This window comes from Citrus sinensis, chromosome 7, assembly GCF_022201045.2.
Source record: "Citrus sinensis cultivar Valencia sweet orange chromosome 7, DVS_A1.0, whole genome shotgun sequence".
Taxonomy (NCBI): Eukaryota; Viridiplantae; Streptophyta; class Magnoliopsida; order Sapindales; family Rutaceae; genus Citrus; species Citrus sinensis.
The window spans coordinates 12794533-12819165 of NC_068562.1; the positions used below are offsets into that span (position 1 = coordinate 12794533).

A 24633-nucleotide genomic window follows, 5' to 3' on the forward strand; every position below is an offset into this window, starting at 1 on the left:
TTTTTCCAAAGCAACTCCCTGGTGGTTCTTCTGCAAAATCTCAGTCGAGCTTTTGCCAATGTGGGTACTCGATAGTCAAATCTACAAATTATTTTTTTCTTTTTTATCTGAATGCATCTTTTTTTCCTCTGTAAATTCAATTAGCTTACCCTTTAATTGTTTTGTTAATAATTATGGTCATTATGCATGATGCAGGCATATGAATCCCTAATGAAAGCTTTTGTTGAACATAATAAGGTAACAATTTCTGTGCTGACATAGTTTATTACCAATTCAAATGTGATTTTAACTTGATTTTACTGATATAGTATATTCATTATCCTTCTTCAGTTTGGTAATCTTCCCTATGGATTTCGAGCTAATACATGGCTTGTACCTCCATCTGTTGCTGAGTCTCCATCAAATTTCCCATGCCTACCAGTAGAAGATGAGAATTGGGGTGGCAATGGCGGAGGCCAGGGAAGAGATGGAGAACATGATTTACGACCATGGGCTACGGAATTTGCTATACTGGCTAGGCTTCCTTGCAAAACTGAAGAGGAGAGGGTGGTTAGAGATCGGAAGGCCTTTTTGCTTCATAACCAATTTGTTGATGTCTCAATTTTTAAAGCTGTTGGAGCAATACGCCGTCTCATTGATTCAAATTTACACACTCAAGATACAATCAATGTCCAAAAGGGGGCAATCTTGCATGAAGATCGTGTGGGAGATTTGTCCATTACAGTAAAACATGATACAGTAGATGCAAGCTTGATGTCTGAGGTTACTATTAAAGGAAATCAGTCATCTGGTATGTCTGCTACAGAAGTTGCTCAAAGGAATTTACTAAAAGGTGTTACTGCAGATGAGAGTGTAGTTGTTCACGTAAGTCGATTTCTCCTTTACTTCTTGCGCTTATGTTCACAGAACACACACATAAAAGACATTCATCAAAGCTGAAATTGCTTACGTGGGCGGAATAATATAGCTCTACCTTTGTCAGGGAGTGATTTTTCAGTCGGATTAAGATGTTTCACTCTTTATCTGATATCTGGCATTTGATGATGGCCTAAAATACCCATCCTCTTCACTCTCTCTTTCTACACATTTATGAATGCACAAGAAAGTCAATTTTAGGTTCTTTCCTAAGAATCACTACTCGTTACTAACCTTATATATCTGGTTTAGCTTCATGAATCTTATGTTGCCATTCTGTTTGGTGACTCCCTATTCTGTTGAAATCACTGGATAGCAGGTCTTTCCACTGATTTTATCCATATCCCTCCGATTTTCTGCTTGTGGTTTGCTCCAACTTAATGTCATCAACCCTTTTTGGGGAAGCCTATTAACCTTGGTTGGGCATGCTTGTATTATATCAACTAGTGATACAATTGCTAAAGTTTTCAGCATGGTAGATCTTGAAATAAAATTTTCTTGAAATATCTAGATTTATTTTTCTCAAAATATCTAGATTTATCTTCCTTTTCTTTTTCCCTTTCTTTTATTTTAGTTTCAAAGATTTTGTGATAAAGAGAACTAAAACAATATTGTTTTTGGCAGGATACCTCCTCATTGGGTACTGTCATTGTAAGACACTGTGGATACACGGCTGTAGTAAAGGTTGTTGGTGATGTGAAGGAGAAGTTTGGCACACAAGATATTGAAATTGAAGATCAACCTGATGGAGGAGCTAATTCTCTTAATATTAACAGGTCTGAAATTGTAACACAATGCTTCCTCTGTCGATTCCTCTTAGCACACAAAGACTATGAAATCTATAGATGGAGAATGGCTGTAAGATATGAAAAATTATCTTTCAACCACTAACAGTTTTAAGCTATTCTGCAAGATATCTTAGAAATGCTAACTGGTATGAGCTTCTTTGCTTAGTGTGTATCACAGTTGAATTCATGACGCAGAGCATTGTTATTCTCCTTATTTTTACCAGATAGAACAGGATTGAAATGCTGGTGTTGGGGATTCTTAAGAAAGGATAGCACCTGCTCCTTTTTCTTCCTGTTTAGATGGGATCTAATCAGTAGATGTCTGAACTCTTAAGGGGAGTTGATGTCAGATTTCTAAACCAGGTTTTCTTCAAGTGTTAAGTTTATGAATAGGCCAAAGAAAAGAAAGCTGATATCTAGTTAGGGATATATACTCCTCTTTCAGCATCCTGTGGACCAGAAAATGGCTTTTCCTCTATTAAAATATGTGTGAGATCCTTCACTGTATGGGGATGCTTCACCTCTGCATAGTTGTAGACCACCTAAATAATAACGAGTGGTTGCAGGAAGTCATGGCTTTCACAATAATGGTTGAGTGTTTATAGTTATGTGCTCTCATATTGGTTTGTAATTGTTATATTAACAAAATAACCAACAGACATCGTTGATGATGTTCAAATAAAGGATAAAGGAAAGTATAATTACGGTGGATGCTCAGTTGCTGCAATAGGTCATCAGCTTTTTAGATTGTGCTATTTCAGAAAGTATTTAGGCCTTCTTTGGTGGATTCTGCCTTTGTTTCATATACTCTTATGTCTTTCTCCGTTTAAGTTGTTCTGACAGGGTAAACTATTTATTGCAGCTTAAGGCTTGTACTTCAGAAGTCTTTCAGTGCTGAATCAGCTAGAGGAGACCAGTTACCTCTGTGCAATTTGGATAATTCGGAAGCTTTTAGAAATCTTGTAAGAAGAGTTATTAAACAGAGTTTAGCAAAGTTAGAGCTGGAGCCAACTGCTTCAGAAAGATCTATTAGATGGGAACTTGGTTCTTGTTGGGTGCAGCATCTACAAAAGCAGGAAACTCCAACAGATACCAAGTCAACAAGGTCTGGGGATGATATTAAGACTGAACATGCTGTCAAAGGTCTTGGGAAGCAATTTAAATTTTTGAAGAAGAGGGAGAACAGACCTAACCTTGTTGGTAGCATTAATGAGGCTAACGAAAATGACAATGGACCGTGCAACATGAATGTGGGAGGTAATGGTAGACAGCAAAGCATTGGCGAGCTGAATTGTGAGATGGAATTGAAAAAACTAATTTCTGAAGAATCCTTCTTGCGATTGAAAGAAACTGGCACTGGCCTTCATTCAAAGGTTTTAGAATCTCAAATTTGTTTTGCATTTCAACTGTAAAGTTTGCTACTTTTTGTGTTTTCATTACGCTAAATTTGGTTTGTTTTATTTTCATATGGAATGGCTGGTAAAATTAATTTCTTGTGCAGGCAGTGGATGAGCTTATGAAAATGGCATACAAGTATTATGATGACATTGCTTTACCAAAGCTGGTACTATTTAATTTATTTAGGGCCTTTGTTGCAGCCAATTTAGACGTGTGGGGATGGTTTATGGACTGATTTCCATTCTTTATTAGGTAACAGACTTTGGATCACTTGAACTTTCTCCGGTTGATGGCCGCACACTGACAGACTTTATGCATTTAAGGGGACTACAAATGCGCTCTTTAGGTTGCGTGGTGAGGAATTTCTCCCTCTCTTTCTCTCTCAGACATGCAACCTCTTCACCCGTGGAAATCGGAATAAACAAATGTTGTCTTTCTTTATGTAATCAAAGCCCCTAAGTTATCTTTCTATATGTAAACAATCTCCCCAAGTCTTCCTGGATTGAATTATCAATGTTCCTTTTTGAAAATGGTACTACATGATAGAATTTTTGACATGGTTGACCTTTTCCAAGATATTGAATTATTGTCGTCTTTAGGTATTACTGTATGTTGTATGACATACAATATTTTGAGAAATTGACATGCTAATACTTGAAAGCCTGGTATTCTTCTTCTGTTGGTTCTAATCCCATTTACAAATTCAGGTTGAACTTGCAGAGAAGCTTCCTCACATACAATCACTTTGTATTCATGAGATGGTTACTCGAGCGTTCAAGCATGTACTTAAAGGAGTCATCGCATCCGTTGACTATTTATCAGACCTATCTGCAGCTATAGCTTCTTCCCTAAATTTCTTATTTGGCTGTTGTGAGATGGAAGATGACCAAAGCTTGAATGAAGATCATATCCTTAGATTGCAGTGGCTACGAACATTTCTTGGCAGAAGATTTGGTTGGTCCCTGAAAGACGAGTTTCAGCATTTGAGAAAGATTTCAATTCTACGTGGGCTTTGCCATAAGGTAAGGTACTGTCTTTTCGGTTCCTTTGGCAGCGGATTATTTTCAAAGCTTGAATTTTGCTTGTAAACTTTACCCAGGTTGGGTTGGAGTTGGTTCCAAGAGATTATGATATGGAATGCCTAAACCCATTCACGAGAGATGATATTGTCAGCATGGTTCCTGTGTGCAAGGTGAGACTATTTTCTCTCTTAATTGTGTTTTGATTTAGTTTTTACATTCTCAATGAGTCACTCATTTGTAAATTGGATGTAATTGTGCTATTTTTATGGCATTCTACAGCATGTAGGTTGCACTTCGGCTGATGGACGGACTTTATTAGAGTCATCCAAAATTGCCCTTGATAAAGGAAAACTAGAAGATGCTGTAAATTATGGGACAAAGGTAATAACCCACTCGATCTATACGTAAGAATTACATTATTCTTTTCATAATAAGGCATCTCTTGATCTCATATGATGTATTACTTGCATTGTAAGGCACTGGCAAGGATGATAGCTGTTTGTGGTCCCTACCATCGGACTACTGCAAGTGCTTACAGTCTTCTAGCTGTAGTTCTCTACCATACTGGAGACTTTAATCAGGTACGACAATCTTCAGTTGTATTTCAGTGTTAACTTGGTGATTCTAAGTCGAGTATAATTAGAACGTCCTTCTGTACGGAGGTTCTCATTCAGTGGGACATTTGATTTGAAACTGTGTTATGGCTAGTTTTTATGGTCTTGTATGAAGATATGCATTAGGAATTATAATTTTCTGGACTTAGGAATTACATGTACAGGCATTAGCATAATTTTGATATCAGATTATATATTTTAACTAAATCAAACACGTTCATGGTTCTTATGTTCTGGCATTTGGTCTAATGGCATCTGCGTCTGAGTGTTAGAGTGGCGTTCGTATGTACTCAAGATATCTTCTTCTTCATTTTAGGCAACTATATATCAGCAGAAGGCATTGGATATTAATGAGAGGGAACTTGGTCTTGACCATCCAGATACAATGAAAAGCTATGGGGATCTTTCAGTTTTCTATTATCGCCTTCAACACATTGAATTGGCTCTTAAGTAAGTAGCACTGCCTGATTTACCAGAGCAACTTTGTGATTTTCATTCTTTAACTGATTAAGGTTTATTTATTCATAAATTAAATTGGAAGTTTCAAAAAATTTGACCTTTGTATTGAATCTGCTTCGAACTAATGCAGTTTTTATCTACCTACTTCAGCTTTTATTTGTCTTTTATTGGCTCTAGCTCCTGATCATACCGTACCATTGGCAGATATGTAAATCGTGCCTTATTCCTTTTGCATTTTACTTGTGGACTTTCACATCCAAACACGGCTGCAACATACATAAATGTGGCTATGATGGAAGAGGGCATGGGAAATGTTCATCTTTCTCTTAGATATTTGCATGAAGCCCTTAAATGCAACCAAAGACTATTAGGAGGTGACCATATACAGGTTTTTCTCTCTCTATTTACGCATGTATACACACTCTTTAGAATTATAAATCTTTCTGTAAACTCAGAATTTTGTTTGATTTCTTCACGTCACAGACAGCTGCAAGTTATCATGCCATAGCCATAGCTCTTTCTTTGATGGAGGCATATTCACTAAGTGTGCAACATGAGCAAACTACACTTAAGATTCTCCAAGCAAAGCTTGGACTAGAAGATCTGCGTACTCAGGTGACTACATGTAGTCATATTTTAATTGGTTCTGTTGTGCAATTTGGCTAGTTGGCTTCTCTCTTGTCAATCTTTTACAGGTGATATTATGATATAAAACAAATTGTATTGGAGGCATATTTTTGTTGTCAAATATGGATATGACCCATTCATTAATCATATCGAAATATCAAAATACGGATATGACCCGTTTATTAATCGTGTTGACTTGTTTAATATTAAATACAAACAAATTAAAAATTAATTTTAAAATAACAAATGTGTCAAAAAAATAAGTTATAAATAAGTTAAAATGACATAAGTATGACATGAATAAGTTTATAACATAATGTGAGTATGACACGAGTCATTAATTTAGGGTTTGGTATATATTTTAGTTTTTTTTCCCAATAATATTAACACATAATAATTGATATTTGTGTTATAAACGTATAATCATATTGAGATGGTCCAAAACAGATACGACATGGTTATTTATCGTGTTGTGTCAACTCATTTATTAATCGTGTCAATATTTGTCAACACGAATATGGGTCATATGTCATATTATGTTGTGTAATCGTGTCGTAATCCATTTTGCCACCTCTAATCTTAACTGTCATAAGAGAATTTCTCAAGTTCCATATTATTGATGGGAAGAGATTTTTGTTATTTTGTTGTATTTTTTGTCGTTTTACAGGATGCTGCTGCATGGCTGGAGTATTTTGAATCAAAAGCTCTAGAGCAGCAAGAAGCGGCACGGAATGGAACTCCAAAGCCAGATGCGTCCATTGCGAGTAAAGGTCACCTTAGGTATTAACAGGGTATTCCCACATTACTTGTTTCTAAATTGTTGATTATTTCTTGTGGCACCAAGACCTATAATGATCTCTTTTTGCAGTGTATCAGATCTCCTGGATTACATTAGTCCTGGTCAAGATTCTAAAAGAAGCGAAGCACATAGGAAACAACGACGTGCAAAGGTAGTATATACTTAGTGCCTGTTTAGTATGACTTATCTAATAGTCATAAATTTTTATTTAATCCCATAAGCTGTTATCAATTTTTTTTTTGTTGTTTAATTGTTTTTTTAGTAGAGCTCTTGAAAATTAAATAAGTTATTTTGCCTCTACTACCAAAAGCTCAAATTTTGTGCTTTTGAGATTAGAGGTTAAAAAGATTTTTTAAATGTTAAAATATCTAAAATATTTTCTACTTATTTGACAATCTTATTTTATTCTTTTCAAAACATAACTTTAAACAATTTGCTTATTAAAGTAATTTTATAATTTTTAATAAAAGCTCTTATTGACAACCAAACAACACAAATTTTTTGGGTAAAAACTTTACTTATAAAATCTTTACTAACAAAAGCTCTACTCAGATAAGATCTATTTGAAAAGCTATGTCAAATGAAGCATTAAGCCTGCTGCTGTTCTCTGTTCCTTTTTTCTTGTGATGTCATCTGAATGGATTCTTAAACTAATTGTAGTTAGGATTTGGTATTTTAGAGTACACTCTGCTGGCTGCATATAGTTTTGGATTTGCTGATTACACGAGTAAACTTGTTGTCCATGCAAAATGCAACTAACTATTGCAGGATAATAGTTCTACTTTTCTGAGTGAACTCTGAAGGCACCAATTATAACATCCATTTCTAGCATAGAATCCCCCGCCCAACAAAAAGAAATCTAACATGCTTATACAGATCGCAGACATGATTGAAAAGTTTCTGATCTATTGATGGCCATAGATTGGGCCAGCTGATAGTTAGTAGGCAATGATGGAGGGTTGCTTGGTCAAGCTGCTAGTTCTTTAGAAATTCAGAGATGATGAGCAGAACGAGTGATAGTTTTTGTTTTCCCCCGTAATCTTGAACAGAGTTGGAAGAAACCATTAATTTGAAGTGCAATGGATGGATATGACAGATCTATCATTTTGGCTGGTAGATGGAGTTCTTCCATTCTACTGTTATTTAATGGTTGTTTTTATTGATTCTAGAAAAACATTTTTCGATTATGCTGGCAGAACCTGCTGTACCTTCGGCTGCTGCTAGAGTTCCTTGTGGGCCAAGGTCGCCTCTCTATTATAGAAATAATTATTCTTACATTATGAAACATGGATTTCCAAAATACCACTCTTCCATTATGGAAAGAAACCTGTTGGGGCCTTCAAGAATCATGAACCCGCATGCACCCGAGTTTGTGCCAATGAGAGGTTAGCAAATAAATCCTGGATATGCAGATTCAAATGTTTCAAATGAGTCGAACTCTTCAAATAACACAAGTGAGGCAGACGATGAGAAACTTGACAAAATGTCCAGTATTCAAGGCGAGGATAATACCTCAAGAAAGAGCAGTACAGAGGCGGAGAAGTCAGAGCTGGCAAGACAGATACTACTTAGCTTCATTGTAAAGTCAGTCCAGCATAATATGGATGCTCCAAGTCATTCTTCAGGCTACGAAAAGAAGATTGGGTATTCAGAAAATTCTTCAGATGCAATTGCAAATGATAGTGCTATCATAAAGATTCTTTATGGAAATGAAAAGGGCAAAACAAACTTGGCATCTCAGTCCAATGATCAAGAACAGCAAAAACCCAAAGATGAAAACCAAAAAAGTGGGGATGGTGAAGGATTTATAGTTGTCAGAAAACGGAGAAGAAACCGACAGCAGATCACAAATGGGGTAACTGAGATGTACAATCATCAATCCATCTGTGCTTCTGTTCGTTAAAAGAGAGAGCAAAGCAATAAAATGCAAAGGTGCCGTCCTGTTTCTCCCAATTTTATTCGAAAAATTTGTCAGTGAATGTTACCGTTGTAGAAATGGTTAAAGTTTGGAGCAAGTTTTAATCAATACTTGATTGTATCATTTTAGATATCCTCTCTGGATGTTCTAATATAATATTTGTACAAATCGGTTTCTTGTTTTGTTAAGAGATTTTGTTTTGATCAATAAATGATGATAAATTAATTGGGCGATTTTCCTCATCAAGAGATCTGTGATGTTGTTCTATAATTGATTTTAACGTTTTAGACTGAGATTTGTAGTTATGCTTCAAATTATTTGGTATTTGGTTGGTGCGTGTGAACAATACGTTCGGAATGGAGTTGAATTGACCCACTGATAGATCGCTTACATTTGCAGCTGAAGTTGCTGCACTGATGATATTACAACTAACATAGTATTTGGCAAAATTCCTTATTTAATTTAAATTTGCAATCAACAGAAACTGAGAAAAGCCAACGGAGACATAACACAGCACGATAAGTTATACACGGCAGAACCGTATGTGCTAGTAAGCAGAGTCACCGATGGAAAACATATCAATGAAATAGAACCACAGTCTGCGGCAGGACGAGTTTATCCAAAGTGCTGCAAATAAACCCAAAATTACTGACACATAGGATGCTCCAAAACTCCATCTTAATGCCACCATATCAATCACAGAATCGCCTTCATCTTCTCCTCCTCCTGTAGGTGTCGCTGGTGGTGCCAACGCACTGCTGCATTTCCTCTTTATCATTGAGCCACAAAGAGCCGAATTACCTTCATAACTGCTGTCATCAAAGGTGGCAAACTGCTCTTTGTCTGGGATTGGGCCGGACAAATTGTTGTATGACACGTTGAAGTTTGACAAAAAGTTGAGCTCAGTTAGTTGAGGAGGTATCCGGCCACTTAATTTGTTGCGGGAAAGGTCCAGGCTCTCTATCATTTTCAGATTGGAGAAGCTCTCTGGTATAGCAACTGATAGTAAATTATTCGACAGATTAAGTGCACGAATATGTTGAAGATGCCCAATTTCCCATGGAATTTCTCCACTGAACTCATTGCTCGACAAATCCAGTCCAGCCATGTCGACGAGACTGCGACCGATGAAAAATTCATATCTATACTTTGTCACAAATTCTACGCCTACTTGTCTACCATGTCGTTCACCTTGCGGCGCCGGATCAAGAGTGGAATTGTAGTAAGTAATGGAATTGTAGTAAGTAAAACTGAGATCACGAGTTGACACAGCAAATCCGGGTATAATATTTGGATATATCACTTCATATCTGTTTACATGTGGATAATCATCAATCGCTTCTCTCCAGAATGACACGTTACCCAAGCATGAAGGTATCGGCCCATTAAGTCTGTTATGTGAAAGATCCATGATACCTAATTTTCTTAATAGGCACAACTGATTAGGAATACGTCCTTGTAGAGAATTCCCTCTCAAAAGAAGAAAATGCAAATTCGAAAGCTCGTTGATCTGATGAGGAATCCTACCAAAAAGCTTATTGTCCCTCAAATCTAGAGTCAATAATGTAGAGCTTCTAAGCAATGCAATTGGAATTAACCCATTAATTGCATTGTTATGCAGATAAATGTGCTCCACTGATGAAAGATTGGAGAGAGATACCGTGGACCCAGACAAACTATTTTCGGAGATGTCTATAAACTCAAGACCTTCAAGATTGCCGAGCTGGACCGGAATAGTACCTTGCAAATAATTTTTTGACATTAAAAGAACCCGAAGGCCTGAGAAGTTGCCAATCCAGTGGGGAATATCGCTGGATAACTTGTTGTTGGATACATCTAATACCCCCAGCAAAGGGGAGCTCAACAAACCATCTGTCATCTTCCCACTGAAATGATTGTTGTCCAACAGTAAGGAACGCAAATGAGTCAAGTTCATAAAATTGGGAAAAAGTTGGCCATAGAAATTGTTATTTGATAGGTCCAACATTTCTAAGGAGAGGCAACTAGAGAATATAGATCGAGGTAATTCTCCTGAAAAATTATTTCTAGACAAATCCAAAGTAATTAGCTCTTTCATCTCACTGATTGAATAAGGACTATTACCTTCAAAACTATTTTTTGACATATCCAAATATATCAATTTCTGAAAGATAATACCCAAATTCTCTGGTAGCTTACCAGAAAAATTGTTACTGGAAATATCTAGATGACGAAGCTTATCGTATTTGGCGTTGGGAAGTCGCGGAAGAATTCCTGAGAATGAGTTATTCAACAAAATCAAAACTTCTAATCCTGTGTTGTTTTGCAACAACCAAGTTGGGAAATTGCCAACCAACTGATTGTGAGAGAGATCAAGGAATTTTAAGTTGTATTGGTGTGAAAGAAAACTGGGATTGACATTTAAGTGGCAGTGAGATAATTGGAGAACCTTGAGAGGATATGTGGGGAGCCATTTTTCGGTTTTCACTTGCAACATATCGTTTCCTGACGAGAGTCGCAAGACCTCAAGCTTTGAATGATTAGCCAATGAATTTATTGAGAATGCTCCTTGAAAATCGATGAAAGAGAGATCCAAATATTCAAGTGATGTGAGGTTGGTCAAGGCAGAAGGAAAGTTTCCACTTAACTGATTGTAAGAAATATCAAGAACTTTGAGATGGGTCAAGTTGTTGACACACTGAGGAAGGTGAACCACAAAATTATTTGACTTTAAATCCAACTCAAGAAGATTCTTCAAATTACATATTCCTGAAAGTGAAAATAAAAAGCTCAGATTTCATAAAACGAAAACTAATTATAGCGCATTCAATCATAAACCCAATATAAGATGTTGATGCGAGATTCCGGTTCTCCTCGTTCTACGACCAGGATCTCTGCTCGATCAACTTCCCCACGACCAGGAGGTCTCCTAGTAATGCTTCTTGTCCAGATATCCCTGCACACACAGACAAGTCAGAGTACGCCGGTTGTTCTCCCAGCGCAAACCCTCCGACGCTCAAGTCAGATATCAAGGTTCGGGGAACGCTTGCCACAGGTCTTATGGCTTTTTCGTGGTTTTTTTCTTTTATCTCAAAAATGCTAACCCTTTTACCTTCGTTGGCTACCTTTTTATAGGCTTCCTCTGAATCCCAGTTTTTCGCTTTTTTCGAGACGGTCTGGGGCTCTGACTGCTGCGTTATGGGCAAACGGGGGATCTTGGTGTTACGCCATGGTTCAGGGGAAAGCGTGGCTGTCGTGGTACTGTGAGATCTTGCGTGTTACGCCACGGTTCAAGGGAAAGCGTGGCTGTCGTGGTTCTATGAGACCTTGCGTGTTACGCCACGGTTCAGGGGAAAGCGTGGCTGTCGTGGTTCTGTGAGACCTTGCGTGTTACGCCACGGTTCAGGGGAAAGCGTGGCTGTCGTGCCTAGATTCTCGGGCTGGAGAGCATGTCTTGCCAACTGCCGTCGACCGGGTCTCCTCGCCTATCGACCTCTAGCCGGAATGGCCGTATACCTCTTATAGGGAATTGGCCTCGCGGATGACAACATCGTGGACGAGCAGGATATTTCTGCTCCTGTTCCTTCGCGCACCAGGCTTTTACGGAACACACCGGTTCGCAGAACTCTGCCATCAGATATCTGCTCGTCATTCCTGGTCTCGTCGACATATTTATCCCAAACAGTATCTCTCCCAAACACCGGTCCCCCAGTTTCTGGTGTTGGGTAATGTAGTGGACCAGCAGTGGAAACTCGACAGCACTCGCTCGCGTGGGATTGGAAAAGGCTGCCAAGAGTCATGTCGCATTTAATTGCGGACGAGGTGACGTGGAAGAAATCCCCCCCTCCATTTGAATTTCAAACCGACGGTTATGAGGCCCTCGGGATTCGGCGCAGTTATATGCTGGCAACCCAAGAGTCCGTCCTCATTTGGAAAGCCAAATCCTCTCGAACGGCATATTCACCATTCACTCCGTCTCCGTCTACGTCTCTGTTTCTCCGGCAAAGAAGTTCCGGCACGAAGCCCCCATCCTTGCCTTTCTCCGATTGAAGCAGTACTTCAGGTATTACTTCTCTCTCCTCGGTCTCGAATAGTTTGTAGATAACTTCTTTTTTCTTTCGTTTGGGTAGTAGTTGGTGGTGTTGTGGTTAGAGTTTAGGGTATGTCAAAAGGCAAAGAGAAGGTCATTGAGGTTGACGACGACGAGTTGGACTTCCTGCCTAGTCTGCTCACCGATCCCGCCTTTGACCCCGAGGTCCCCTTAGAGCCTATTAGGTCTAGTGTCAGGACTAGTGCTAGGAGCATGTCTTCCCAAACGACCTCTACGAGCGGGAGTAATGGTGAGGATGGATCTTCTGATTCCGAGGATACTTTGAGTGAGGGTCGAGGAGATGATTCTGGTGAGGCGTCCCCATCGGGAGCGCCGCGACCAGAGGGGAGGAGTACAATAGGAGGTAGAGCCCTATCGCGGGATTATGCTATTGATTACATGACGTGCACGACCACGTTTGATGAGCTCGAGGACCTCCGGCTGAGGTATAGCATTCCTGGCGAGATACCTCTCAAGGTCCCGAGAAAGAAGGATGCTCCCAGCCGGCCTCCTAGGGGATATGTTACCCTGTATCTGGACAGCTTTAAGTACGGGCTGAGGTGTCCCTTGCAACCTTACTTTGCCCGGATACTTAACGGGCTAAATCTAGCTCCTGGTCAGCTGAATCCCAATGGGTGGAGAGTGCTCTCTGGTCTGTTCATATTGTGGGACAGATGTTGCCAAAGCGAGCCCACGGTTGATGAGGTGAAGCACCTGTATCAGCTAAAGAGCAGCCCCAAAGATGCCGGCTGGTACTACTTCCAATCTAGCACCAAGAGCAGGAAACCTATAACCGACCTCCCTACTGGTGGTGGTGGGAATTAGAAGAGAAAGTTCTTTTTTGCTGGGGGTCCTTGGGGTCAGGTCGCACAAATGGACGGGAAGGATTATCGGGTCCCACCCCGTTTCACGGTCCCAGGTTGCCTGCTCGCTCCAGATGCCTTGTATCCATAATTGTTCTTGTTTTATTGGCTTGTTTCTAACCAAGTGTCTGTTTATGTTGTAGTTTCTTGGGGCGTTCATTTCCCACTCCGACCCGGTCAGCTCAAACGGGTTGAGGCTGTGCTAGTCAATTCCTGCTCGAGCCGGGAACTGTTATCCACATACAACTTGCTCGAGTCTCGCTTGATACTTCCTGGCCATAGGATGGAGGACGCTGTGATTGGGGCTCTGACCCGAAAACGTTCTCGACCTCCAACCACGAAGAGGGACGAGAGTAAGGATGCCCCTACCGCAAAGCGGGCCAACATCGTGCAGCAGGCCCCACCCTTGAAGATTTTACCTCCGGCTCCTGTGAAAGTCGGGGAAGCTAGTGGAGTAGCCACAGATCCTGCTACCTCTTCTCCTCCTATCGGGCCTCGATCTCGCTTACCTGACAGCCGAGCAGAACATCTGGTCCCTTACCTCAATGAGTTAACTAAATCCGTGAGCAAGAAGGACCTGGAGGCCTTTGACGGCCGCACCTTGGGTGAGCTGGTGGGGGCCATGCAGCATAGCGCTTTCCACCTCAGCTGCATGACCACCTATTACAAGGCTAAGGTTGGCCGCTACGACCGGAAGATGAAGGAGGATATCCAATCGGCGACGAACAGAGCTGACGTTGCCGAGAAGAAAGCAGGGGAGCTGAATCTCGAGAATCTGAAGCTGATAGAGCAAGAATCACTTGCTCAAGCAAAAGCCATTACCCTCGAGGAGGAGTTTACCAAGGTCAAGGAGGATCTGCAAAGGCAGAAGGCTATGTATGAGGCTCAGCTCGAGTCTCTCCGTGACTCCCACCGAGCTCAGGTCGAGAACTTGGAGAGGGAGGCCGACAACCAGTACGACCAGGGACTTCGGCATTCCTATCGTTGCATCATGGCCATCCTCGGGAAGCAACACCCTGACCTGAAGATGGATGACCTTGCAGCTGGTGTTGCTCGGCATATAGATGAGGAGGCGGCCAAGGAAGATGCCGAGGGGGTAGAGCCGATCGTGATTGAGGAGGAAAACTCTCCTCCTCGTGCAGTCCCTGCTGAAGTTGGCGAGGCGAGCACCCCCCCGGACGCAACTGGCGATACCCCCCCTGCACCTGAGGAGGTCCAGCCAACCGATGCTGCTCGGCTCACTGATCCGCCGTCTTTTTGATATATTTCTTTTATTGTAATGGACAATGTTCATGAAGATTATCCCCTCTGTTAATCATTAACCAATTAATAAAAATGTTTTTTGATTACTTTCTTGTGTTGTAATTATGAGTTAATTTTCGTTTGAGAATCTGCTTGTCTTTGTCTGGACGAGCAGGTTCCGGCTTGGCTCATGGTTTTGCCGCATGCCTTTTAAGATTTTTCAATGCCTGGGATTCGGTTTGCCTTCGCGCAGTCGAGCAGATCCTAGCACGCTTGGCTTCGGTCTCGCCATAAGACAGGCTTTGAGACTTGGCGAGCCTTTGCATGCCTTGGGAATTTCTTCGAATGTTTTGGAGTCTGCTCGCCTTCTCGTGGTCGAGCAGATCCTGGCATGCTTGGCTTCTGTCTCGCCATAAGACAGGCTTTGAGACTTGGCGAGCCTTTGCATGCCTTGAGAATTTCTTCGAATGTTTTGGAGTCTGCTCGCCTTCTCGTGGTCGAGCAGATCCTGGCATGCTCGGCTTCTGTCTCGCCATAAGACAGGCTTTGAGACTTGGCGAGCCTTTGCATGCCTTGGGAATTTCTTCGAATGTTCTGGAGTCTGCTCGCCTTCTCGTGGTCGAGCAGATCCTGGCATGCTTGGCTTCTGTCTCGCCATAAGACAGGCTTTGAGACTTGGTGAGCCTTTGCATGCCTTGGGAATTTCTTCGAATGTTCTGGAGTCTGCTCGCCTTCTCGTGGTCGAGCAGATCCTGGCATGCTTGGCTTCTGTCTCGCCATAAGACAGGCTTTGAGACTTGGCGAGCCTTTGCATGCCTTGGGAATTTCTTCGAATGTTCTGGAGTCTGCTCGCCTTCTCGTGGTCGAGCAGATCCTGGCATGCTTGGCTTCTGTCTCGCCATAAGACAGGCTTTGAGACTTGGCGAGCCTTTGCATGCCTTGGGAATTTCTTCGAATGTTCTGGAGTCTGCTCGCCTTCTCGTGGTCGAGCAGATCCTGGCATGCTTGGCTTCTGTCTCGCCATAAGACAGGCTTTGAGACTTGGCGAGCCTTTGCATGCCTTGGGAATTTCTTCGAATGTTTTGGAGTCTGCTCGCCTTCTCATGGTCGAGCAGATCCTGGCATGCTTGGCTTCTGTCTCGCCATAAGACAGGCTTTGAGACTTGGCGAGCCTTTGCATGCCTTGAGAATTTCTTCGAATGTTTTGGAGTCTGCTCGCCTTCTCATGGTCGAGCAGATCCTGGCATGCTTGGCTTCTGTCTCGCCATAAGACAGGCTTTGAGACTTGGCGAGCCTTTGCATGCCTTGGGTTTTTCTCGGTTTCGAGCGAATGAAATTCCGCGACGTTCCATTAATGGCAGGACTTGACTTACATGAAATTGTTTGGACATAAAGCGTGAAAGATAAACGATAATGAACATGAGCGAAAATAGCTTTCAAATGTGAACAAGTCTTACTGGAAGTACTTCCGGAGGTGTGCTGCGTTCCATGGGCGTTTCACCTCGTGGCCGTCCGCGCGGACCAGCTTGTAAGCTCCGGGTCCCGCTATCTGCTTGACTCTATATGGCCCTTCCCAATTCGGTCCCAGCACTCCTTGAGTCGAATCTTTGGTGCTCTGATTCACTCTTCTCAGTACCCAGTCTCCGACCCTGAATTGCCGTATGTTCACCTTCTGGTTATAATACCGAGCAACCCTTTGTTGGTAAGTGACTGATCGCTCGGCTGCTTGCTCCCTCCTTTCCGTTAGCAGATCAAGATTCAAACATATCTGCTCGTCGTTCTCCTGCTCATTGAAATGACCTGTCCGGTGTGTGGTCGTTCCTATCTCAGCCGGCACGACCGCTTTATGTCCGAAAGCCAAAGCGAACGGTGTCTCCCTAGTTGCGGTTTTGTGGGTTGTTCTGTATGCCCATAGCACACCTGACAGCTCGTCAACCCAAGCACCCTTTTTTGCTCCGAGCCTGGTTTTCAGAAGCCTCTTGATGGTCTTGTTGGCTGCTTCTACTTGTCCATTCGATTGAGGGTGAGCAAGCGAGCAATACTTCAGCTCTATCCCGAGGTTCTGGCAGAAATCCCTGAAGCTGTGATTATCGAACTGCCTGCCATTATCCGTTACCAAGGCATAAGGGATCCCGTATCGACAGACCAGGTTTCTCCACACGAAGTCTGTTGTTTTCTTCTCTGTGATCCTGCTAAGGGCTTCCACCTCTATCCACTTCGTGAAGTAATCTATAGCAACTATTGCATGTGTTGCTGCTCCTCGTCCTTTTGGCAATGGGCCGATCAGATCAATTCCCCATTGAGCAAATGGCCAAGGGGAGGCCATGGAGGTGAGCTTCTCTGGTGGTTGGTTGGAGAAATTTGCAAAACTCTGGCAGCTTGCACAACCCCTGGTCTTCTTTTGCGCATCCTGGTGCATTGTCGGCCAGAAATATCCCTGCCTTAGAACCTTGTGGGCCAGGGACCTCCCGCCAGAATGATTTCCGTAAATTCCTTCATGTACTTCTCTCAGCACGTAATCCGCGTCGTCCTCATCCAAACACCGAAGGAACGGTAGTGTATATCCTCGCCGATACAGTACCCCATCGATCATCGTGTATCTCGAGGCCTGGGCTCTAATCTTCCGAGCTCGCAGCTTATCTGGTGGTAATACCCCGTCTCTAAGGTATGAAACTATCGGGTCCCTCCACGAGCATTTTTGTTCTATCCGTAACACCCCCGAATTCTGTTCGATACTCGGGCTGGACTTCACCTCCAGAGGGACTGACTTTGGCATTTTTGGGTCGGCTACTGCTGCCATCCTCGCCAAAATGTCTGCTCGACTATTCTACTCCCTGGGGATTTGTATCACCTCCACTGCCTCGAACTTCCCCATCATCTGCCTGACTATTTTCAGGTACTGTTCCATCTTCTCCTCTCTTGGTTGGAATCTTTCACTGACATGATTCGCAACCAGCTGGGAATCGGTTCTGATCTTAACTCTGTCTGCTTTCACGGCCTTAGCCAATTCCAGACCTGCTATCAAGGCTTCATACTCTGCCTGGTTATTTGTGGCTGTAAATTCCAACTTTACAGCATAAGAGATCTCCTCCCCCTCCGGGCCTTCCAGGACAATCCCTGCTCCTGAACCCCGCTCCCCTGATGACCCATCCACAGACATCTGCCATATTTGAGTTTCGTCATTGCCTACAGCTGCATCTTGTTGATCTAAGCATACTTCGGGCTCTGTGAATTCAGCTAGGAAATCGGCCATTGCCTGGGCCTTTATCGCCGCGCGGGGTTTATAGTCTATGTCGAACTCGCTCAGCTCCACAGCCCACTTGACGAGCCGACCAGAGGCATCTGGCTTGTGCAGAGTTTGACGCAATGGCTGGTTTGTTATTATCGAGACCGGAAAGGCTTGGAAATATGGCCTCAACTTCCGAGCAGCAACCACAAGGGCAAGTGCCCATTTCTCCAACGGTGGGTATCTGGCCTCAGCGTCGAGCAAGGCCTTGCTGGTGTAGTATATCGGATACTGAACTCCTTCTTCCTCTCTCACCAGAACAGAACTGGCGGCCCGATCCGATACCGCCAAATACAGATACAACTTGTCCCCATCCCTCGGTGTGGACAGCAGCGGAGCTTGCTGTAAGTATTGCTTCAAGTTTCGGAAGGCTTCCTCGCATTCGGGGGTCCATTCTGTTTTCTTTCCCCTCCTTATCACTTGAAAGAATGGCTGACACTTATCTGTAGCCTTGGATATGAATCTGCTCAACGCCGCCAACCTCCCCGTGAGGCTCTGCATCTCCTTCAGGTTACGAGGAGACGTCATTTGCACAATCGCCTGGATTTTCTCGGGATTTGCTTCAATCCCCCTATGGCTCACCATGAATCCCAGGAATTTCCCTGACTCGACCCCAAAAGCACACTTCTCCGGGTTGAGCTTCATCTTATACTTCCTCAAAAGCTCGAATGTCTCCTCGAGGTGTCTGACGTGTTCCTTCGGGATTTTGGACTTGGTAATCATGTCATCCACGTACACCTCCATGGTTTTCCCGATCAACGGCTTAAAGACTTTGTTCACCAGCCTTTGATAGGTGGCCCCAGCATTCTTGAGACCGAATGGCATCACCCTGTAACAGAACAAACCTTGGCTAGTGATGAAAGCCGTGCTCTCCTCATCCTGCTCGTACATGGGGATCTGGTTGTATCCCGAGAATGCGTCCATGAAGCTAAGCAGACCATGTCCAGCCGTTGAATCTACTAGCTGATCGATCCTTGGTAAAGGGAAGCTGTCTTTTGGGCACGCCTTGTTGAGGTCTGTGAAATCCACACACATCCTCCACTTGCCGTTTGCCTTCTTTACCAGCACCACATTTGATATCCATTCTGGGTAACTGACTTCCCGAATGAACCCTGCTCTCAAGAGCTTCTCCACCTCGTCATTTACAGCCTCATACCTCTCCTGGTTGAAGCATCTCCTCTTCTGCCTTACTGCCCGAGCACCTTTCTTTATTGCCAGCTTATGACACGCTACCTCAGGGTCAATCCCCGGCATGTCTTCATGTGTCCAGGCAAACACATCAGCATGAGCCTGTAAGCATTTCACCAACTCCTGCTTTTGCTCTCTCTTAAGTCTCGACCCGATTCTGATCGTCTTTCCCGGGTTCTCTGGTCCCATGCTCACTGTTTCCAGATCCTCCACAGGTTCTTGTCTGCCAGTCTTGTTTTCCACTCGGGTATCGAGGGACGTTATCTGCATTGCCTCCCTTGCTACCGAGGAGTAGCAGCTTCTTGCGATCCTCTGGTCTCCTCGTACCACTCCTACTACCCCATTCACCCGGTACTTCAGAGCCAGATAATGGTTGGACAACACCGCTTTGCTCATCCTTAAAAATGGCCGACCTAGGATCATCTGGTAAGGACCTTCCTCATCCACTACGACAAAGTCCAGTATCACTGTTCTTTCTGTCGGGGGGCTCCCAATTGTGATGGGCAGTTCGACCACGCCCAGAGGAACCAGCTTCCCTCCTCCGAACCCCTTCAAGGAGGTGTTGGTGTATTCCAACTTTCGGTCGGCTATTCCCATCTCTTCCAGGGTTGACTTAAATAACACATCAACTGAGCTCCCTGTATCAACCAGTATCCGGTCAAACTTCTTGCTAGCGACCGTAGCCCTGATGACTAAGGCATCCTCGTGGGGGTATAGAATCCCTTCATCATCCTCATCCGTCCACATGATTGGCACTTGCCTGACCCTTGCTCGTTTGGCTGCTGGGGTGTTGAGGAGTACCTCTTTACTGGTCATGGCGTACCTAGCATAATTTTTTCTCGATCTGTTTGAATCTCCGGCCAACGTTGGGCCCCCAGCTATCACCCTTACTGCGGGCTGCTCGCGCCTCAAGATTCTATCACTCTGCTCCCCTTCATCTGTCGTGGCCACCATCGGAAAAGTCCCATCCATAAACTCGTCCAGGTACCGATTTCTCACCAAATCTTCGACCTGGGTCTTGAGATCTCTACACTCTGTTGTGGTATGGCCGTGGGTGCCATGGAACTTACAATAACGTCCCCTATTCCTCCTGTTGGGCAGCTTTGTTATTGGTGTAGGGAGGTGCAGCAGCCCTCGATCCTTTATGGCCTCGTATATCTCATCCAGGGACATCTTCAAGGGAGTGTACCGCCCATAGTCCTGGTTCTGGTCGATCAGATGCACTGCTCTTTCTCTGTTTGCCTCGTTCTGAGTTGGGGGCGGTGGAAGTACTTCTGGTCTGCTCGTCCTGCCACCGTGGGAATGTTGATGAAGACCACCAGATGCCGGATCATTTCTTGTCCAAGGTTCCCTAGCTGGGGAACGAGGAGGTTGCGCCCTGCTGCGCTGATATTGTGGTGGCCTCTGAGGAGGCTGGTAAGCGGTGACCCTACCTCCTGCTCCACTACCGGAGGCCTGGTGGTCCCTCCTCCTGATCGGCCCATTCCCTGGTAATGCTTTCTTCTCTTTCCTCCCCAACCCTTCTAACTGGTTTGTCTTGATCCGTGCAGCCTTCTCCTCTTCAATCTCGATGTCTCTTTTAGCCTGCTCGTATGCTGCCGCATACGTTTGAATAGCTGGGCTTCTCAAATTGTACCACAGCCTTCCTATCTTCACCCCTTCTTTCAATCCCCTTAACGCCTGAGGGTGGTTGAAGGCTCCCAAGTCGAGGACAGCCCGATGAAACCTCTTGATGAATTCCCGAAGGGTTTCTTGCTCCCCCTGTTTCATGCTTTTCAGCTCCATCATGTCATCTTCCGGTGACATCGCCCCACTGAACTGCTCTGCGAATTCCTGGCACATCTGCTCGAAGGTTTTAATGCTGCCCCGAGGAAGTTTCCTGTACCATTCTCGTGCACGTCCCTCGAGGGATAGTGGGAACACCCTGCACCTTTGGGATTGAGATAGTCCTTGCACCCCAGTTATGTCGTTGAAGCGCTCTATGTGCATCAGCGGATCGGTTCTTCCCGAGTATCTGAGGTCGGGGAGGCGGAAATCTCTCGGAATAACTGCCCTCATGATCTCCGCTGCAAGCGGCGATTCTCCGTCCAGCATTATCCTCCAACCAGGGGCTCTGTTCCTCCCTTGCATGTCGTCAATTATCTACGCTAGTCTGCGCACTTCCTCCTCTAGCTGCCCTGCACGACCAGGGTCACGTGCTGCAACTTGATCCCGCTCTTGCTCTACATCTTGCAAGTGTTGCCTCAACTCTGTTTCCTCTGCATTCACCACCCCGTCGTCCGCGTCACAAGTCTGTCTTGCCGGGGACCGCTCTCTTTCTCTATGAAATTCTCCCCGTAGAGGTACATTACCCCTCTCACCACCAAATCTCCCTGTGGTTTGACTTCTCCCCGCACTATCGGGACCTGGTGCTACTCCACCACCTCTCACCCTTCCTTCTTGGGTTACCCTTCGCTCGTTCCGCAGCTCATGCAGGATGGTTGTCAAGGTCTCCATCTGCTTTTCCATCCGTTCCATCCGGTCGAACATGACTTTTTCCCGTGCTTCGCTGACTATCTCCCTCAGCGTCACGGAATCGTTAAGCCTCATATCACCCCCTTGTGCACTACTTCCTCCTGTCTCCATTGCTTTTCGCTTACTTCACCCCTCTTCTTGCTATCAACAGAAGCTTTTTGCTCTGGATCCCCACAGACGGCGCCAAAATGTTGATGCAAGATTCCGGTTCTCCTCGTTCTACGACCAGGATCTCTGCTCGATCAACTTCCCCACGACCAGGAGGTCTCCTAGTAATGCTTCTTCTCCAGATATCCCTGCACACACAGACAAGTCAGAGTACGCCGGTTGTTCTCCCGGCGCAAACCCTCCGACGCTCAAGTCAGATATCAAGGTTCGGGGAACGCTTGCCACATGTCTTATGGCTTTTTCGTGGTTTTTTTCTTTTATCTCAAAAATGCTAACCCTTTTACCTTCGTTGGCTACCTTTTTATAGGCTTCCTCTGAATCCCAGTTTTCCGCTTTTTTCAAGACGGTCTGGGGCTCTGACTGCTGCGTTATGGGCAAACGGGGGATCTTGCGTGTTACGCCATGGTTCAGGGGAAAGCGTGGCTGTCGTGGTACTGTGAGATCTTGCGTGTTACGCCACGGTTCAGGGGAAAGCGTGGCTGTTGTGGTTCTGTGAGACCTTGCGTGTTACGCCACGGTTCAGGGGAAAGCGTGGCTGTCGTGGTTCTGTGAGACCTTGCGTGTTACGCCACGGTTCAGGGGAAAGCGTGGCTGTCGTGCCTAGATTCTCGGGCTGGAGAGCATGTCTTGCCAACTGCCGTCGACCGGGTCTCCTCGCCTATCGACCTCTAGCCGGAATGGCCGTATACCTCTTATAGGGAATTGGCCTCGCGGATGACAACATCGTGGACGAGCAGGATATTTCTGCTCCTGTTCCTTCGCGCACCAGGCTTTTACGGAACACACCGGTTCGCAGAACTCTGCCATCAGATATCTGCTCGTCATTCCTGGTCTCGTCGACATATTTATCCCAAACAGTATCTCTCCCAAACATAAGACTTATAAAACGGACATGAAATCAAATTGTCTAAGTATTTTGGTCAACATAAATAATAATAGAATGATATGAATTTATTTCTCATATAATATGATGTTGATTGCAAAAGCGTTTCAATTAATCTAACAATAAAATAATAATAATAATAATATAAAAGCAGTCATCAATTCTTGCTCATCATAATCCATTCAAAAAGCGTTTCAGCAATTCTCGTTGTTTACAATAATGATTTTCTGCTGAAGAGTTTGTTGAATTCGTCTTTTTCGTTGGATATTGGTTTTCTAATCTCTAAATTTGTTGGATAATGTAAAGAGAAACTCATAATATATTAGTTGCTTTCTTAAACTTTATTTATTCTTCTCATAGCATTAAAAAATATATATATATTTGCCCAAGCGGAAAAAAAAAAAAAACTGGTCTTCATATTTAATTTGACCAACAAGTCACTGGGAAGTAGGAATTGTGCATCAGTAATGCAAATATTGGGTGCGTTGGCATTGTTTTATATGCTGTTTTTTATTTTTTGAATTTAGAAAATATTAGATACGTGTTCGGTAGATTGTTTCTGAAAATATTTTTAAAAATATAAAATTCATTCTACGCATTTTAACAAAAGAAATGAGAAACAATTTTTTCTTATTTTCCTTATTTCCCAATACAATATTAAGTTCCAAAATGAAGAATTCTTTGTACCTCCTCCTGAAATAATAATAATATCAACATTATTATTATTATTATCATTAGGTCTAATTATCCCTGGGTGACAGATGTTTTAATAAATTTCAAAAAGATGACACATGTTTTGAAAACACTCGAGTGGGTGACATTCCATTAACTTTTGTTGTTAATTTTAACCAGTCGAGGGTAGAATTGAAAAAATAATTTTTTTTTCATAAAGCCAAAGAGATGAAAATATTGAATTTATACAGTACTTTATAATTCATAAGATTTTTGCTTCTTTATATTCACAAATCAGTTTGATCAACAAGAATTTTTTTAAAATTTATTTGATTTAACAAAAAAAACCTGTTAATTAGACTTATGTTTAATTTTTTTTATATTTTCTATTTAAAAAATTAAAAATGAGTGAGTATGGGCAAAAACATCATTTTGTGGGGTAGAAACGTCATTTAATTTACTATTCTCATTAAAATTAATGACAAAAGTTAATAGAATGTCACTCGCTCGAATATTTTTAAAAAATGTCATCTTCTTAAAATTTGTTAAAACATATGTCACCTAGAGATTATTATTCTTATTGTTGTTGTTGTTGTTGTTGTTGTTGTTGTTGTTGTTGTTGTACCCAAAGACTCAATTTCCTTCACAAAAATCTTTTCTTTTTATATACATTATAATATTTATGTTTTTATATATTAACTAAATCAAATATGTAGGGTTTATCATTTTTCTTTGAACAAAAAAATAGAAGGATCACCTAATTTATTCTTAAAATTAAAATAATCAATATACATTGCTTAATCTTAAGTTTATGGAAATTATTCCAATAATAATTCTTTGAGATATTCTTACCAAACATATTTATGTTTTTCTCATTTTTCAGATTATTTTTGAAAATGATACTGAACACATTTTTAAATTTTAAAAATAAATTTAAAAATAGCATTTTCATTTTTATTTTGTAAAAACAACAATTAGAAAACAATATTGGGCTATTATTTATCATGTTTCAACATAAAAACACAGTGTAAATTGTTTAATATGGGTTTCTAGAGAATTTTTTTATGTTACTATTACTCAAATTCAATGCTTCCAAGCTTTTGAATTTAGCTAATCTTGCATCAAGAATTAATGAACATAAGAAAAAAAAAATTTCATTCAGAACTATAAATATTGAAATAAAGATAAATATCATTGTTGATTTTTTT

The 24633-nt window shown here is 42.6% G+C and overlaps 2 protein-coding genes and 1 pseudogene across 49 annotated transcripts in view; 2 read left to right on the forward strand and 1 right to left on the reverse strand.

The window, feature by feature from the left end:
- The window catches only part of LOC102629279 (receptor-like protein 14), a 146281-nt gene that overhangs the window by 116762 nt on the left and 4886 nt on the right, over positions 1–24633 (reverse strand). The gene's annotated exons all lie outside the window — the stretch shown is intronic.
- The window catches only part of LOC102610039 (protein REDUCED CHLOROPLAST COVERAGE 3-like), a 144226-nt pseudogene that overhangs the window by 5539 nt on the left and 114054 nt on the right, over positions 1–24633 (forward strand). The gene's annotated exons all lie outside the window — the stretch shown is intronic.
- On the forward strand, positions 7909–8786 carry LOC127903778 (uncharacterized). The gene has a single exon (XM_052444729.1). It carries the CDS (start codon positions 8106–8108, stop codon positions 8523–8525), a length of 420 nt encoding a protein of 139 aa, XP_052300689.1. The 5' UTR covers positions 7909–8105; the 3' UTR covers positions 8526–8786.